The sequence below is a fragment of the Dendronephthya gigantea genome, unplaced genomic scaffold (genome assembly GCF_004324835.1).
Source record: "Dendronephthya gigantea isolate DGI-Jeju-01 unplaced genomic scaffold, DenGig_1.0 000164F, whole genome shotgun sequence".
Lineage (NCBI taxonomy): Eukaryota > Metazoa > Cnidaria > Anthozoa > Malacalcyonacea > Nephtheidae > Dendronephthya > Dendronephthya gigantea.
In genome coordinates, this window is record NW_021163174.1 from 232,131 (window position 1) to 246,813 (window position 14,683).

Genomic DNA, 14,683 nt, shown 5'->3' on the forward strand with positions numbered 1-14,683 from the left:
GCAAGCGCTCAAGCTTCTGAAACGCAGAGCCTTCTTTCACAAAATGAGCAAACGGGTAGTAATTATGGTTCTACGGATAGCGCAGCATCTGCTGCCGAAGATGGGCAATAGTTTGATCTCCAATTTTCAAAATCGACGAGTTAGAACAAATAGCGAGTTAAGATGCGCCAAATCTACGACGTGGACGTGACATGAAAACAGCTGCTAATCTTAAAATATCTTTTACATTCGACTGACATTGTTTACCAAAAGGAGCCAATAATTTTTATCCCTGCATGTTGGGTAACTGTAGAAATAAAGGCGACATTACTTCACATTCGCGTCATAGATTTGGTACATCTTCAACTCGCTGATATAGCTAATTTCCCAGTTCACTGGAATTTCGAGAAAACGACACAAACTTATGAAAATTACATATATTTCTGTAAACAATGAGCACTGCCGTAGTAAGAACAAAGAATGTTCAATGCTCCAAGCTAGAGTAGTTTATTATTTAGGTTTTGAAATACGCGATCAATTTTATGAACTAGAATACTTATATGTGATTTGATGGAAGACTTCATCTTGTGACAGTACATCTAATAATAGAACGGAACGATGCTGGGGGAATAGAGTAGTTTGACATGGAGCGATAGAGATAAGTAAAGAAGCGAACTTTGAGCCGGAAGAATAAAGAGAAATAATAAACTGAGACAGTTTGAACATTTAACGGCCAGCGATTTTAATCATCCTTTCTCTGATAACGATGTGCCGGCAATTTTTTAGCTGAAACAATTATTATGATCTAATATACGTGTTTGTAAAATAGCATTTTAGGCGCATTTTAGAATGCGAAACACTTATTTAGCTCTTTAATGGGCTGGTAAATTCCAGGTCGCACTTCTGCGTATTAACTTGTAATTTATAGTTTCTTAAAAATTGTATTATAACGTTGTCGTTTTTAGAAAACCGAAAACGGCCTCTCGAGTTAATTACCGTAATCTGTCTTCCAACCCTCCGCCCCTCGGTAATAATGCCATGTTCATTAATTAAACGGATTTATCATATAAATCCTTGAGATCAGGGCGAGGATTAGTTCTTAAACCGGCTTTCCACTAGCGATATTCTTCGCGCGAATCGTCATTTTACTTTTGTTCCAGAGCTCTCAACTGCAACCATCTGGAACAAATTGCTCAAATACAAAAGAGTAAAGTCGCTTCGCGCGAAAAATATCGCTAAGTGGAAAACGGGCTTTAGATTAGGTTTATGGTTGATTAAGATCAACCTTAATCCTAATTTAGGATATGAAGTTGTGTTTAAATCCCATCACGGAATCATGTCATTTTCTCAACTTTTCGTGGAAGCACAATGTTGATAATGCGGTACGTATTCTATTTTTTTTTTTAATAAACATGGTTTCTGCGATGAAGATGGAGGGAATGTATTATGCAGGTAATTTGGATAACTAATCACAACATCAAATACATATAACTATGTTGCCATAGCGCTGCTAGATGCTCGCTTTTGTTTACGCTCGCGAAAGAGGTGATCGAAAAAGATTTGCTTTGTTGAGTGGCAAATTTACGCAGAGGATTTTTTATGCTGTTATCATCTAAGAAGTATGTAGTTTATACACCAAATATATTTGTATGTAACACCATAATTTTTAGGTCATATTCCCAATTTTACGACTTAGTCTCAGCGTCGTTAAGTTAGCGGATTAATTTGATGTTTATTCGTATGTAACGTCGCCTAATCTTTAGTATAATAAATGTGTCAGAATTTTAATAATATGTCAAAAATATTTTCCGGCTTGTTACTGCAGACATTTATAAAAGTATACCTTGCTAATTTGTGAATATTGACATTTATGTGATCGGTTTTGATACATATGTGTTAGCCGAGGGCAATATTATGACAGTGTTCCCACAAAACCATGCTACATGTATCTACTGGTCCTGGTCCTAGACCTAGGAAACCAATGAGACTTCAAACAATTTAGATTTTTATTCCTCATTTTGAACAAGTGTAGCTTGTACCAAATTCTTTTTCAAGAGAGGTTTCAAGTTGTTTTATTTGAAACTCAGCTAGCTCAGTGTGATAATTCACATTTTGTGTTGTCAAGACAAGAATGCTGTATATAAAACCTTTCTATAAATTAACATTTGCAAAACTTGAAGTAGCATGAGAATCTTAGCAGCAATATTTTAATACAAGCTATTTGTTGCCAGATGATGACCGAACAATTAATTTCAGTATTCATTTCAGTATTAATTTCAGTATTAATTTCAGTTTCCTTCCACTCTGGATGACTACAGTCAGGATTGAGAAAAGCATACTTCGAAGTTCGAATAGCCTAGCTAGGTTCCAGGCAGCACAATAGCTAAATATGCCATATTTGGGTTAAATGCTAGGCAACAAGCTAAGAGATGCACCTAGAAGTCACACAACAGGGATCCAAGTTCTCAGGGGCCAAAATATGGTGTTTGTCTATCAATTTTGTACACCCTCAATAGACCTTATGCATAATGATGTAATAAGCTGTGACACCTGCAGGGAATTCTGGTTTTAGTAGTCACAGCGGGAAATTTTGAAGTTTGAATTTTCGCTGTGACTACTAAAACCAGAATTCCCTGCAGGCGCCACGGCTTTATATACATCATTATGCATTGGATTTAAATGAATTTAAACCTCACTCTGGAAAACTCTGCCTTCCTTTGCGAGCAAAACTGTTGCCCATTGTTTTATCAATCCATCACCTTATAGAATATTTACATTATATATATATATATATATATATATATATATATATATATATATATATATTATATATATATATATAATTGTTTTTATAATGTAGGTAGAACTTAATAATAATAAAATGTGCAAGCTTTTATTTAATTTTTATCACAAAATTCTCACTGTATTACTGGCTATTTCCTGGCTATAGCAAATCACCAATATCATTTATCAACCTTTCTCACCTCTATTTTTGGGTTCCTATTTTCACCAGCATAGGATTGTATGCATGTAAATGCATGCATAGAATATGAAGGTCTAGATATATAAAAGAATGATAAGTGGGTTTATTCACGCGGAAAAAATATCCTTACACCCCCTAAATATTTCATTCTTGTAATAAAAACTAAAAATCAAACCATGAGAAAGGTTTTTTTATCGCATTTCTTAATAATCTTTGATACCACGGGCGCGTGGGAAAACATCTACTCTTAAGCCTAATTTTAAGAAATATTTATCGGAATTTTTTGTGCATTTAATCGTCAATTGTACGCAATTGTAGCGTTTGCATGAAACGTTTTGCCAGTCGTCATAGAGTATTGATATTTTTCCATAAATAAAATTAAAATTGGTCCAAATTCAAAACACTGAAACAAAAATAGAACTAGCGGGTGAAACTATATATTATATTCCTTGAAAATTTCAAAGTATAGCTGCGGAGCTTTTACTATAATACTAATGTATGATTAAAATAATCACTAAGGGAAGAGGAAAATACAAAGAGTAGCACTAAAACAAAAAATAAAAACTTTAAAAATTAAAAAAAACTTACTTTTCAAAGACGACAATGAGACGATGAAGTTTCCCTCCTTTTTCAATTTTTCAGGTGCACGTGAAACAGAAATACTTCATGTTATTTTGCCCTACAGAGTACCGTCACATCTCTATTATTCTCACTATTCTTCTTGTTATACGTATTTTTTAAAGCGATTTCATTACGATTGTTTTTTTTAAGCCAAAGGGCTGTATGGGTTGTGGAGGTTCAAAGTCTCAGCCACTTCTTGCATCGCAACCTAAACTTGCTCCAAACAAGTGTCCCCCATCACCCCCGACCCAGGATCATCCACCCAGTACCCCAAGCAAGCATTCCCCCTCGTCCCTACCTGCTCCTGCTGAAACCAACAACAATCACCCTCTTCCCAATCAGACTGCGAAAGATCAAGAACCCGGTTCAGAAACAACTTGTTCTGATCTCGATTCCTTGGAAATCTCTTTTGAAAAAGCTGCATCCCTGCGCCTCGAAACACCGGCACAAATGTGGGCCGCCGTGCGGAAAACGTGCTCCCCGAGTAAGAAGTGGACGATAGAAAAGAATAAAAGTAGGCGAGGGTGGAAAACCATTCGTCTGTTTGTGTCCTCGACCTTCAAAGACTTTCATGTTGAGAGAGAAGTTTTAGTTAAAGAGGTGAGCTTTTTGAGCTTTGCTTTTTGAGATGTCAAAACACTCGTGATCCGAACTTAAACAAGCCTATAAATGTTGCTTAATCTTATCCAAATACGTCAATTTTTGTATATCTTATCCAAATTTCATTCAAATTAAACTAAAATTGGGCCGTGTCCTTTAAATTTTGGGGATATTCGGCTTACTGTCAGACAAACAAACAAATCAACTTCGCAAGTGACTGCTTTCCCTTTTATACAAATTTTAGTAGCTGAATTTTAAAATGGCTTGCGGTCTTAGATTAATATTATATTATAGATTTTTTAAGCCTGCTTTTGCCTTCCCATTATAACTTAGCATATATAAGCACAAACATTCAAATATATGCTTTTCAAATTTCTTTTATCTTAGCTAATGACTACCGCTTGGAGTTTTGTGCTTATTCCTTGTGTTTATGTCAATGGTTGAGTCGCACGTTACATTCCCTTTTATTGTTTTGCTTTTGCCTTTCTTTGTGCTTATGTCACAAGAGAAGACCAAGCTTTAGTCGAACGCACGCGCTCATTAAATCTATAGGCAACCCCCCCCCTGAGGGAGGGCATGCGTCATATTTTTTTAATTGCATTATCGGTTAAAGGTGTTTCCCGATCTTCGTTTGTGGTGTGAACAACGAAAGCTTCATCTCGTGGAGTGTGATCTCAGATGGGTACTTGCATTTTTATTATTTCCTTATTGCAGTTTGTATGTATTGTTGAATTATTATTTCCTATACGTCTTCAAAAGTTTCAACATTTGAGTTTCCCGTTTCCGCTAGTATATTGACAAGTTTCTACTGTTACAGGGTGTGCCGAAAGACTCTACTTCGGAGGAAACAATTCGAATTTGTTTGGAGGTTCTTGATCGTTGTCACGAAGAAAATGTTTTACCATATTTCTTAAATTTAACTTGGTAAGATTCAATTCAAGATCTGGTGATAAAACCACAGCAACAGTTGCATGTATAGGGTACAATATCCCCAATGTTTGAGAAATATCTTTTAAGGGCAAAGACATGAGTTAAGAGTATGTTACTTAAGCTCAAACTGCACATGCAGTGCAGGATATTGTTTTGCTGATAATAGGTGCTTAAGATCCTTCTCCAAAAGTAGAGTACCAAGAGTACTTTTAAGGAACTATAGAACTATAAGGAACTATTCAGAGAGAGATCGAAGTTCTGCCTAAAGAACTTAGAACTCTTTCTAAAGATCTCTTTGTGTGTGCTTTGACAGCGAGAGGGCTGGTTGGATACCAACGTTTGGCGATCTTACGTACAACCTTGCTGCTCAGTACGGATGGGTTTACGGCCTCTCTGTTACAGAAATGGAAATTGTTCATGGTGCATTTAGAAAATGCAATCCAAATGGTAAGTAAGCTGGGGATTTTAAGCATAATGAGCCTCAGTGTTTGAGTATGCCTGATATATTTACTATGGTTTAAGCTAGTGCCTTTTATTGTTTGAGTTGTGGATGTATATAGGACTCCTCAAATATAAAGATTTTCTTTCCTTCTTTAGCTTTGTTTTTGATTCGCGATGGCGAATTTGCTTCAAAACTGCCAAAAGATGTAAAAGAGGCCTTTGTCGACGCAGACTCTTTCGCACAAAAAAAACTTGTGAAATTAAAACAGGTTATTTGCGAGCAATTCCCGGTAAGGATTTCTTCGTTTAGGCGTGTAGATCAAATAATGTTAGTTCGGTTGAGGTTTTCTACGGAAGTACCGAAAAAATGGGAGGTTGCTGCTGATATTTGATGAAACTGAAAGTGAAACCGATACCAGCTAAAAATTTTGAAATATACAAGACAAAACAAAATCCGAAGATTACCATCTTGAAACATAAAATATATAGCTTATATGATTTTTCCATTTTATTACAAAATCATCATCGGACTAAGCTGTTTCCCGGACACAATTAACGATTCAGTTGAATGAAATCAGCTGCGGTTTGTCTTTTCTAACCATGCATGCATTGACCATGGATTACTCACTAAAAATCTTCGGAATATTTGTCAGTTGGGTGGTTTTCCAAAGACAACGTCATGAACTGGATTCAGCTGTATAACGACTGAGTTCATTGATTGGACAGAATGTTATATATATTTAAATACATATATATATATATATATATATATATATATATATATATATATATATATATACACATGCAGTGTATTTTACTGTCTATTTCTTGTAGGAGCCAAACATCCATCATTACCAAGTTGAATGCAGTGATGAGCAGGTCGAGGGAATGACTGAGAGAGATGTGAAACTGAAGGGCCTGAGCGGTCAGGGCTCTTTCTTTTATAAAACAGTAAGTAGACATTAAAGCGTTCAGTGCTTCCACATTTTATTTCAATAACCAGGCGATCTGAAATAGCGTGAAAGGACGGAAAATAGGTAATCGATTGTGACAATTATTATCTCTTGAAATATGATTTATATTCTAAATCTGAATACTGAAGTACCTTACGTTACACGAATGAAAATCATCATTTTGCATCGAAACGATTTTCTGCGTGTTCTAGGTGTACGAATTCTTTAAGACAAGGATAGAAGAACAATATCCCCTTGATCCAACCCCAGAGGACCCACTCGAGGCCCAGAGGACTGCGCACGAGGTATTTACGTTGGACGTTAATATGCCAATAGCCAATAGGGTCATGTTTTTAAAAAGAGGTTTATAAATATGCATTAATAGTTGAAAATTTTGTTATGCCGTACAAAGCTATGCGATCCTTTTGAAGATTATTTTGTACATTTTTATCTGCATTGCACGGTGATTTAATGCGGTCTTGTGATGAGTTCATTTTTGTTTGATTTTTTAGTCATTTCTTGATATCAGGTCGCAGTGTGTTCTGGGAAGAGACGGCGTACTTGCCAAGGTAATAAATGCCCTGACATGCTATTGATTTCCATCGACAAAAATGAACTAAATCAAACTATTATAATTAAACTGAATAATTGAACTAGTCCTGTGCTGCGTTTGTTAATTAGAACTGAAGAGCCATCTCTAAACACGTTGTCGTTATATTAGATTTTTTGTATTAATGAGATTATATGGTGGCTAGAAAAGACAATTTCATTAGCTTATCAGATGTGTGGTCAGGGCAAAATAAACAGTCCAAGTCTCAAGATTTGAAGGTTTCTTCATCAATTTAGACTGTTTAAAAACTTCATTTAACCAATTTTCGCCACTTAATAACTAATACACAGTTGCTTGTTTGTCGCAACATTTACTTCCCTTACGATTTGCGTTAACCATTTAACGAAAGGAAAATTTCAACATTGATATTTTTATTATTTTTGTTATTTGTTCATAACTAAATTAAAGTAAAGAAAACCTAAAGACCAAGATTAGATGTTCATTGAAATATCTTTCAGATCGAGGAGTATATTCGTAGTAATCCCAGGAATGCTCCGTTGTTGCTTGTTGGGAACGCAGGCTCAGGAAAGTCGGCTATTATGGCAAAGTCAGCGCACGACGCCGTAGAAAAGTCGCATAATTCGACGGAGATCAATTTCCCCAGGTATGTTCTAGAAAGGCGAGAAGTATACTACTTTTATAATCGAGTGTGACTGCACTTTAAAGACGTTGATTGTAATGTGTATATTTTGGCTTTTGAATTGGTTTACATTGTGAAAGAGCAAATTTAGGAAATGTCTGTACGTTGGATGATTCTTTTCATAGAGTGAGAATGGCTTTTTATTCTTCTTCCCGTCTATATAGACAAATGTTAAAGTGGAAAGTTTACTTTCATTTCGTCGGTGCCACCCCTGGCTCAACCGACCTGGCATTTTTCCTTCAACGTTTAACAAAAGAACTTAATCCCAGAAAGGTAATGACGTCTGCCAATTCCACATTATGTGGCGTATTTTTGCCATCATTTACATGAAGTACAATATTTGTCTACGGCATGCGTGGGATACCACAGTTTCACGATAGAGATTTTAACATTGGAACTTACTGCAAACAACCATTTTACTATATTCTCAGAAGAAATGTTAATGGTTGTGGCTGCAAAAAAGGCAAAACCTACTTTTCACATTTGACTTTGAAGATTTCTGTTTCCGGTCTGCCGTGAGCAACTGTGTTACTCAAGACTTTCCAAACATCTCCCCAAAGCCAAAAATAAAACACTTGGAGAAGTATAAAGAGTTACCAACCCAAATAACAAGAATTTTATTTTTTTTTCTTCTAAGACGGACGTGGTCAGTGATCTGGACTCTCTTGTACAGTTGGCGAATTCGCTACTTTCTAACCCGAATACTCCGCCAACGATTGTCTTTGTTGATGCAATAAATCAGGTACTCCTAAAGTATGACAGTCTATGTGAAACAAGCTACATATCATCTAGGTCAAATGCAGGGTGCAAAAAGTTACTTTTCAGAACAATTTTGTGGCCGTGGTCGCATGTTCTTAGGTGTGGGCGTGATGTTTCTATCAATGCTCTAGTTCTTCAATTAAGTTATATTCATTCATATTTAACGTGTTCTTGACGGGAAAGTTTTCGTTCCTTCATAGATGGACAGTGATAAACTGCAGTATCTAACGAGATGGCTGCCGGAGGTCGTCTCTCCGAATGTTCGCATTGTTCTGTCCATGATTGACGAAACGGATTGTCATCGTTTACTGAGGGCGTACAAAACGAACCCTACGGAGATTGTCGTTGGTGAACTGGATTACGACTCGAGAAAGGTAACAGTGGCTCAGGTTTTGATGACTTGAATAGTAGAGTTCCGATTGGAAAAATATATTGAGAATGGGAAAATATGAAATTCATTTTCAGTTTGGCAGATAACAAGGTGGCATGTAAGATGATAGTCTTCGTATTATCTCTTTCAGGCAATAGTCGTGAACAATCTTTCTCGTTACAATAAACGGCTTGACGATGAACAGATGAAGCTTCTTCTTAGTAAGAAAGGTTCAGCCAATCCCTTGTGGTTGTCTCTCGCTTGCGAGGAACTTCGCGTTTACGGAGTATTTAGGATGGTCAATGATAAGATTCAGTCTTTATCTGATGATTTACTAAGGTACTGAATAAGACGGCCTGCCTTAAGGCATTCGTCCCATATGTTTGTGGCTGATAAAACTTGTCTGTTTGGTTTGCCAAGTTTTAGTGAGTATTATGACGATATACAGGAAGTATTAAACCCAAGCTAACCGGGTCATCTTAGATGGCGGGAAAGGACTGGGACTAGTTATGATATATAAGTCAATTTCTCGGTTAGAACAGCTTAATATCTCATGAAGTATTCTATATTTCGGGTGCAATTTATGTCAGAGCTATAGTTTTTACAACCAAACCAAAATTTCGACTTGTTTTAAAAAATAACAAAAGATATTATCGTTAAAATACTACAGAATGGATTTCTATAAAACCGGCTAAAATCCTGTTTTCGCGGTGGTAGTGAAGAGGGAAATAAATTGTTAATCCGAATTAATTTTTTTAGTCTGGAGGAACAAGTGTTGACTCGTTTTGAGGAGGAGAATGGCGGGCAACTAGTCATAGCAACGGTTTGTTTATTGGAAACCTCGCGTCACGGCCTCTTGGAAACCGAACTCCTAGAGCTTCTAGCCGATGAGAGCAACTTAACCCCCCGGAATACAAGGCGGGCGATGACGAAGTCTGCAGTACGAAAGCGGAAAATTCGTCCCAGGGTGCCGGCATGAGTGACGCGACCGAGGCTCTGGCTGATAAACTACAAGAGCAAGTTAACATTGCGTATGTTCAAACTGCAGAGTCTAAGGACGAGGCGAAAAAGAAGGAAGAGGCAGAAGGTAAGGGTTATGGTATAATGATATGTATATTCACCAATGATCTTTATAATTTCTTTGGACGGGCTGTTCATTTAATATTTCGTTCAAAGACAATCAGTGTGGGCAGTTGTTAAATTCTAGCTTGTTTAAAAGGGGTTTTTAGCTGATATTCTTTTCAATCTGCAACAACAACTGTAGAAGCTAGTTCATCCCAGAAACGCCGGCGAATTCACCTGCCAGCGGTCAAGTGGGCCATAGTGTACCGCGCTTTGAAGCCGCTGTTGAGACCGTGCGGGGACTTGGGCGAGGGAAGATTGGACTTCTATCATCGATCAATCAGTAAAGCCGTAAGAAGAAAGTAAGTGCGATATTAAACGATTTTTTCTGTTCCGTATTAGACCTGCAGCGGTGTTGCTGAGCTAAATAGAGGGCTACTGCATGCTTTGATTTTCGTTTGTTACTCTGCCTACAGATATTTTAGCGGCGACGAGGCTTACAAGAAACACATGTACACGTTTTGGCACGGACGTCTTGCAGAGTTTTTTGAACACTGCGAGGATTTCGATCGCAAATCTGAGGTTAGTTCTACTTCGATGGATTAAATTGGCATGGTTTGGGCTTGAAAACATTCTGTTCAAGGACAGAACTTCTATCATTTTTGCCCGCTAGGAATTACCGTATCATCTTGAACAATTGCTGGACAACAACCGTTTGACTCGTTGTCTTCTTGAGTGGCCCGTTTTTGAGCGTCTGTTTTCTGAAGACTTCAGCGTTGACTTACTACGTTCCTGGCAAAAGGTTTGTTTTAGCTGGTATTTTGTTTCACGGAATCATTGCCCATTTCCTGTCTATTTTATATCCTGCTATTTGTTTTTTAATAATATTGCTTCGTCGAGTAGGTATTTTTCGTACAAAGAAAGAGTTGTGCATAAAAATGTGCATATTTTCTTATGAAAATTAGAGGAGTCAATTAGAGGAGTTCTTTTTATATCTATTGACAATAATTGTTTGACTTCTTTGTTCAACCACATTAAAAGTGGCCTCATTCTGTTTTCTTCCAAGAACTTATATAATAGCTATATTTATGCATGCAGTTCGCAGAATTCAAAATAAAATATCAAAATGTGTCGCTAGCAAACTAGCCCGTTATAGGTCTTTTTCTGTTATACTATACCTGTGTTTTCTTTTCTTTTTATTTTACACTCACAACTTGTATATTTTCATCTCGTTTTCTAAAGGCTGGCGGCTATGCAGCAGCTTCAAATCTCTACCGAGAATCACTCAATATCCTCGAAAGTTCTGGTGCGTCCGCCGCCGAAGTTGCCGAGCGGAAGTTTATGGTCATAACGTTCTTGTAAGCAGGCGGATTGCGTCATATTTACTGTTCATATTCATTGGTAAATGCGTCATATTAACATTTTTAAATGCGTTTTTGTCGCAGAATCCAAGCCGGACAATACAAGGAGTCTCTTGAACTTCTGGAGGAACTCAGAAAGATTGAAGAAGAGCAGATGGGTGCCAGAACTGAGAAAATGGCAGAAATTTATCAACTCATGTCCAAGACAAAAAGCGAGGTACGATAAAAATGTCTTCTGAATGATTAAAAATATCATGCATTTGGAATCATGAAATACAGAAGGAGATAAAATTTAATAAGAATACGCCGTGATTTTTTGTGAAAATTCCGAATGCATCAAAATTTGGCACTGTATGTGACATAGAAATCGTGTTATCACTCTATTACTAAGGCAAAACATTAAAAATCACGCTCACGTGAAAATACCGCAAAAGATTCGTTGTGTTTGAAGTGTTTGAGATCTCCCACCCAATTAGTTTGAGTGTTTTTTAGCCTTCAGATTACAGGCGCGATATTATATACTTAGAACCTAACTTTACAAATTTAATTTTGCATCGATACTCTCAATTTTGGACCTTCAGATTTTGTATTTAGAACCTCGATTTGGAACTCGTAGATCGTAATTATGTTCCCTTTGTACAATCACTTCTGTTTTAGATTGTCAAAAACTACAACTTTGTGACTAAAAATCAACTCAAAGAAGATCAGGAGATTGTTAGATTTTGTCAAAAATGCATCAGTTACCGAGAGAAGTTGACTGGGGACGAGAATGAGGTAACAGTTAAGATTGAGTATTTTCTAACTGCTCTGACATTCATTTGTACACAAAATGGGAATTAATACGAGCCACACAACCATGTACCTATTCTTGGGTTTCATGTGACGTCATAATTCCAGGGGGTCATCTCGAAATCGAGACACGGTATAAATTGGAGTGAGTTAAATGTTCACTATATGCATGTGTTGGCTTTGTGCTTCGTAGCAAATATACGCAATTTCGTATAATTTGTTCACTCCTGTTCGGCATAAGGATCGAAGCAATTAAGGTTGACCCCATCAAATCACTATGAAAACAATACGTGAAACCCACCAATTGCACAAATGTTTTACCCCTTGTCAATATTTTTTTTCTTTTCTTTTTCGCAATTCTGTTCGTTGCCCTAGTTTGTTTGTTGTGTAACCCTGTGGTGTTTGCTTTTGTTTGTTAGATTTGATTGGTTGGGCTAACGTTTTTTGATTGTTTATGAGTTCGATTCGATCATTTCAAATGTTTGTTTTGTAATGTTCAAGATGTGTTTCGTTCTCGTAGTTTAAGTCTGCAATGGTGAGACTACTCATAGCTCATCATCTAAGCATTGTCGCCGAATTGGAACACAGCCAAAGCAAGCGAAACGAAGCTTTTGCCACAATTGAACGTGCTATTGAAGTATTTAAAAAGGTAGTGCATGCGGGATGGTCTAAAAGGATACGCAAGTCCAACTAAGTACAGAGTCCTTATTCGTCTTTCGTGAAAACATGCGATATTTTTTCACGCCCAGGACCTACGAATCCTACATCAGGAAGTTTCTTAACGAAAATGAATCACGAGCAAACCTCGTCAACAATAAACCGGATTCGACCTCTTTAGTTGGACATGCGTAAACGTAGATTACAATTTCTGCATGTTATTTATTATCTATTTGCAGAATAAATTGGGCAATATATACATTATTATGACGCACCATCTCAGTACAATATGTGATATTGAAAGCTCGAGTGATGTGCGAACTCAGGCTTTTGCTTCAGTCGAGAACGCAATAGAAATCTTTAAAAGGGTAATATTCTTTTGCTTCCATCGCCCGTAAAAGTTAAATACCCCCAATGCAGTGTTCTTTATAGGCCAGAACCTCCAAAAGAATTCACTAATTAGACCCATGATTTGTGCTAGGAGTCACCGGTAAAGCTGTACAGTTTTATTCTATCTGGATCGATAATCCAAATTTGATGCATGCGGGGCAACAAGGGAAACTTGATCAAGTTTTTCCACGCACAATCTGCAAATCCTCGATTTAACAATGTGACATTATACACATGACTCAAATTTAACATTTACCTGATGTTTCGAAGTAGCTATGTTCTAGCTGTTGCATGCTAATTTCACACAGTTGTCTCCTGAAAAGATTTTTAGTCGTTTGTCACCGTTTACAATCGTTTAATTGCATTTGTTTAGCAAAATGATATGGGTCACCTTGCTGAGGCTATCATGACGAAGTCCTTTATAAATCCCCGTCTAGCTAAACATTTTGCGGAAAAAGAAAAGGTATACTGTGCGATTTGAATTGTCAAATAATTGCATACAGGTTAACTTTGCAAGCCACGGCAATTTGTTTAAATTGTCCCTTGGCTAGGGGAAGAATTTGCTTCAGGATTAGGAGATTGTGTTTGAAAATTGACTCGAAACATTATCACGACTTTGTCGTTTTAGATGCTGATGACGGCCAAGGAACTGTGTGCCAAGACGTACGGTGAAAAACACATGTTAATGTTGCGTCTTTATCTCAATATTGGTATTTTATATGAAGATAATCGAAATTTCGAGACAGCCTACGATTACTTTGTAAAATGGCATGATACGTGCATAGAGGTATGGTGCAACTTCACTTTAGCTGCTTTTCTTGTCATTTTTCCGTCGCTCATTCCGATGAAGTAGCGTTACTATACAAGAGGAGATTTAGATAAGTTGCCGATTCTTTAGTAACTCTCTCATCTGTAAATTGCTCCTCCAGAAACGCAATAACTACAAAAGTTGTTATAAAAGTCCATTTTGTTCAGTTGGTGTCAAACGCTAAACTGTGCTCCACTCTTTCAGGTGCTAGGGCCCAGTCACCCGAAGGCAAAACGCGCTCTGGATACATTAAAAGAGCCAACATACGTAAGAATTGCGAGCATGAGAGAGCAATTAGCTGCTGGTACAGCTTAGAAATGAAAAAGATTACCACGAATGAACATTTGCAATACTAAACCGGCTAAAGCGATGCAGCTAGTTAAGGTCTCCGTGGTTACCTGGGCGTTATTATTCAAACGTGAGAAATTTTTCAGGGATTTTAAGATTTTGATATAATCATGACAAAATTACGGGAAAATTTGTTGCGTTTAAATTATCACGAAAATTTGGGCTGCGCATTACCATCGTATATCGTGATTATGCAATCCTATAATTGCCTTCAAACATGGAAATAACTCATTGTAATTTTATAACCTTAACAGCGAAAGCTGATTAATTGTGTAAATTGTATAAGGATATGACATTTCTTATTTATTTATTTGTTATTATAAGCTGTTACTGTGAATTTCAGTCCGTTTCTCATTGTTTTTTATAATCTATATACTTTAGA

The 14,683-nt window shown here is 36.9% G+C and overlaps 1 protein-coding gene across 1 annotated transcript; it reads left to right on the forward strand.

Annotated features, from left to right (window-relative positions):
• The first annotated feature begins 1,367 nt into the window (after nt 1-1,367).
• On the forward strand, nt 1,368-14,638 carry LOC114537756 (TPR repeat-containing protein DDB_G0287407-like). Its single transcript, XM_028558849.1, is given in 26 exon segments — nt 1,368-1,431; nt 3,734-4,183; nt 4,797-4,865; nt 5,001-5,107; nt 5,427-5,560; nt 5,711-5,844; nt 6,389-6,505; nt 6,720-6,812; nt 7,020-7,076; nt 7,576-7,721; nt 7,922-8,030; nt 8,395-8,499; nt 8,717-8,890; nt 9,038-9,225; nt 9,646-9,779; nt 9,782-9,973; nt 10,151-10,310; nt 10,425-10,530; nt 10,622-10,750; nt 11,191-11,306; nt 11,394-11,526; nt 11,967-12,083; nt 12,995-13,123; nt 13,519-13,608; nt 13,774-13,932; nt 14,158-14,638. Coding segments are annotated over 26 exon segments (3,465 nt in total). The 5' UTR covers nt 1,368-1,425; the 3' UTR covers nt 14,269-14,638.
• The last annotated feature ends 45 nt before the right edge of the window (nt 14,639-14,683 follow it).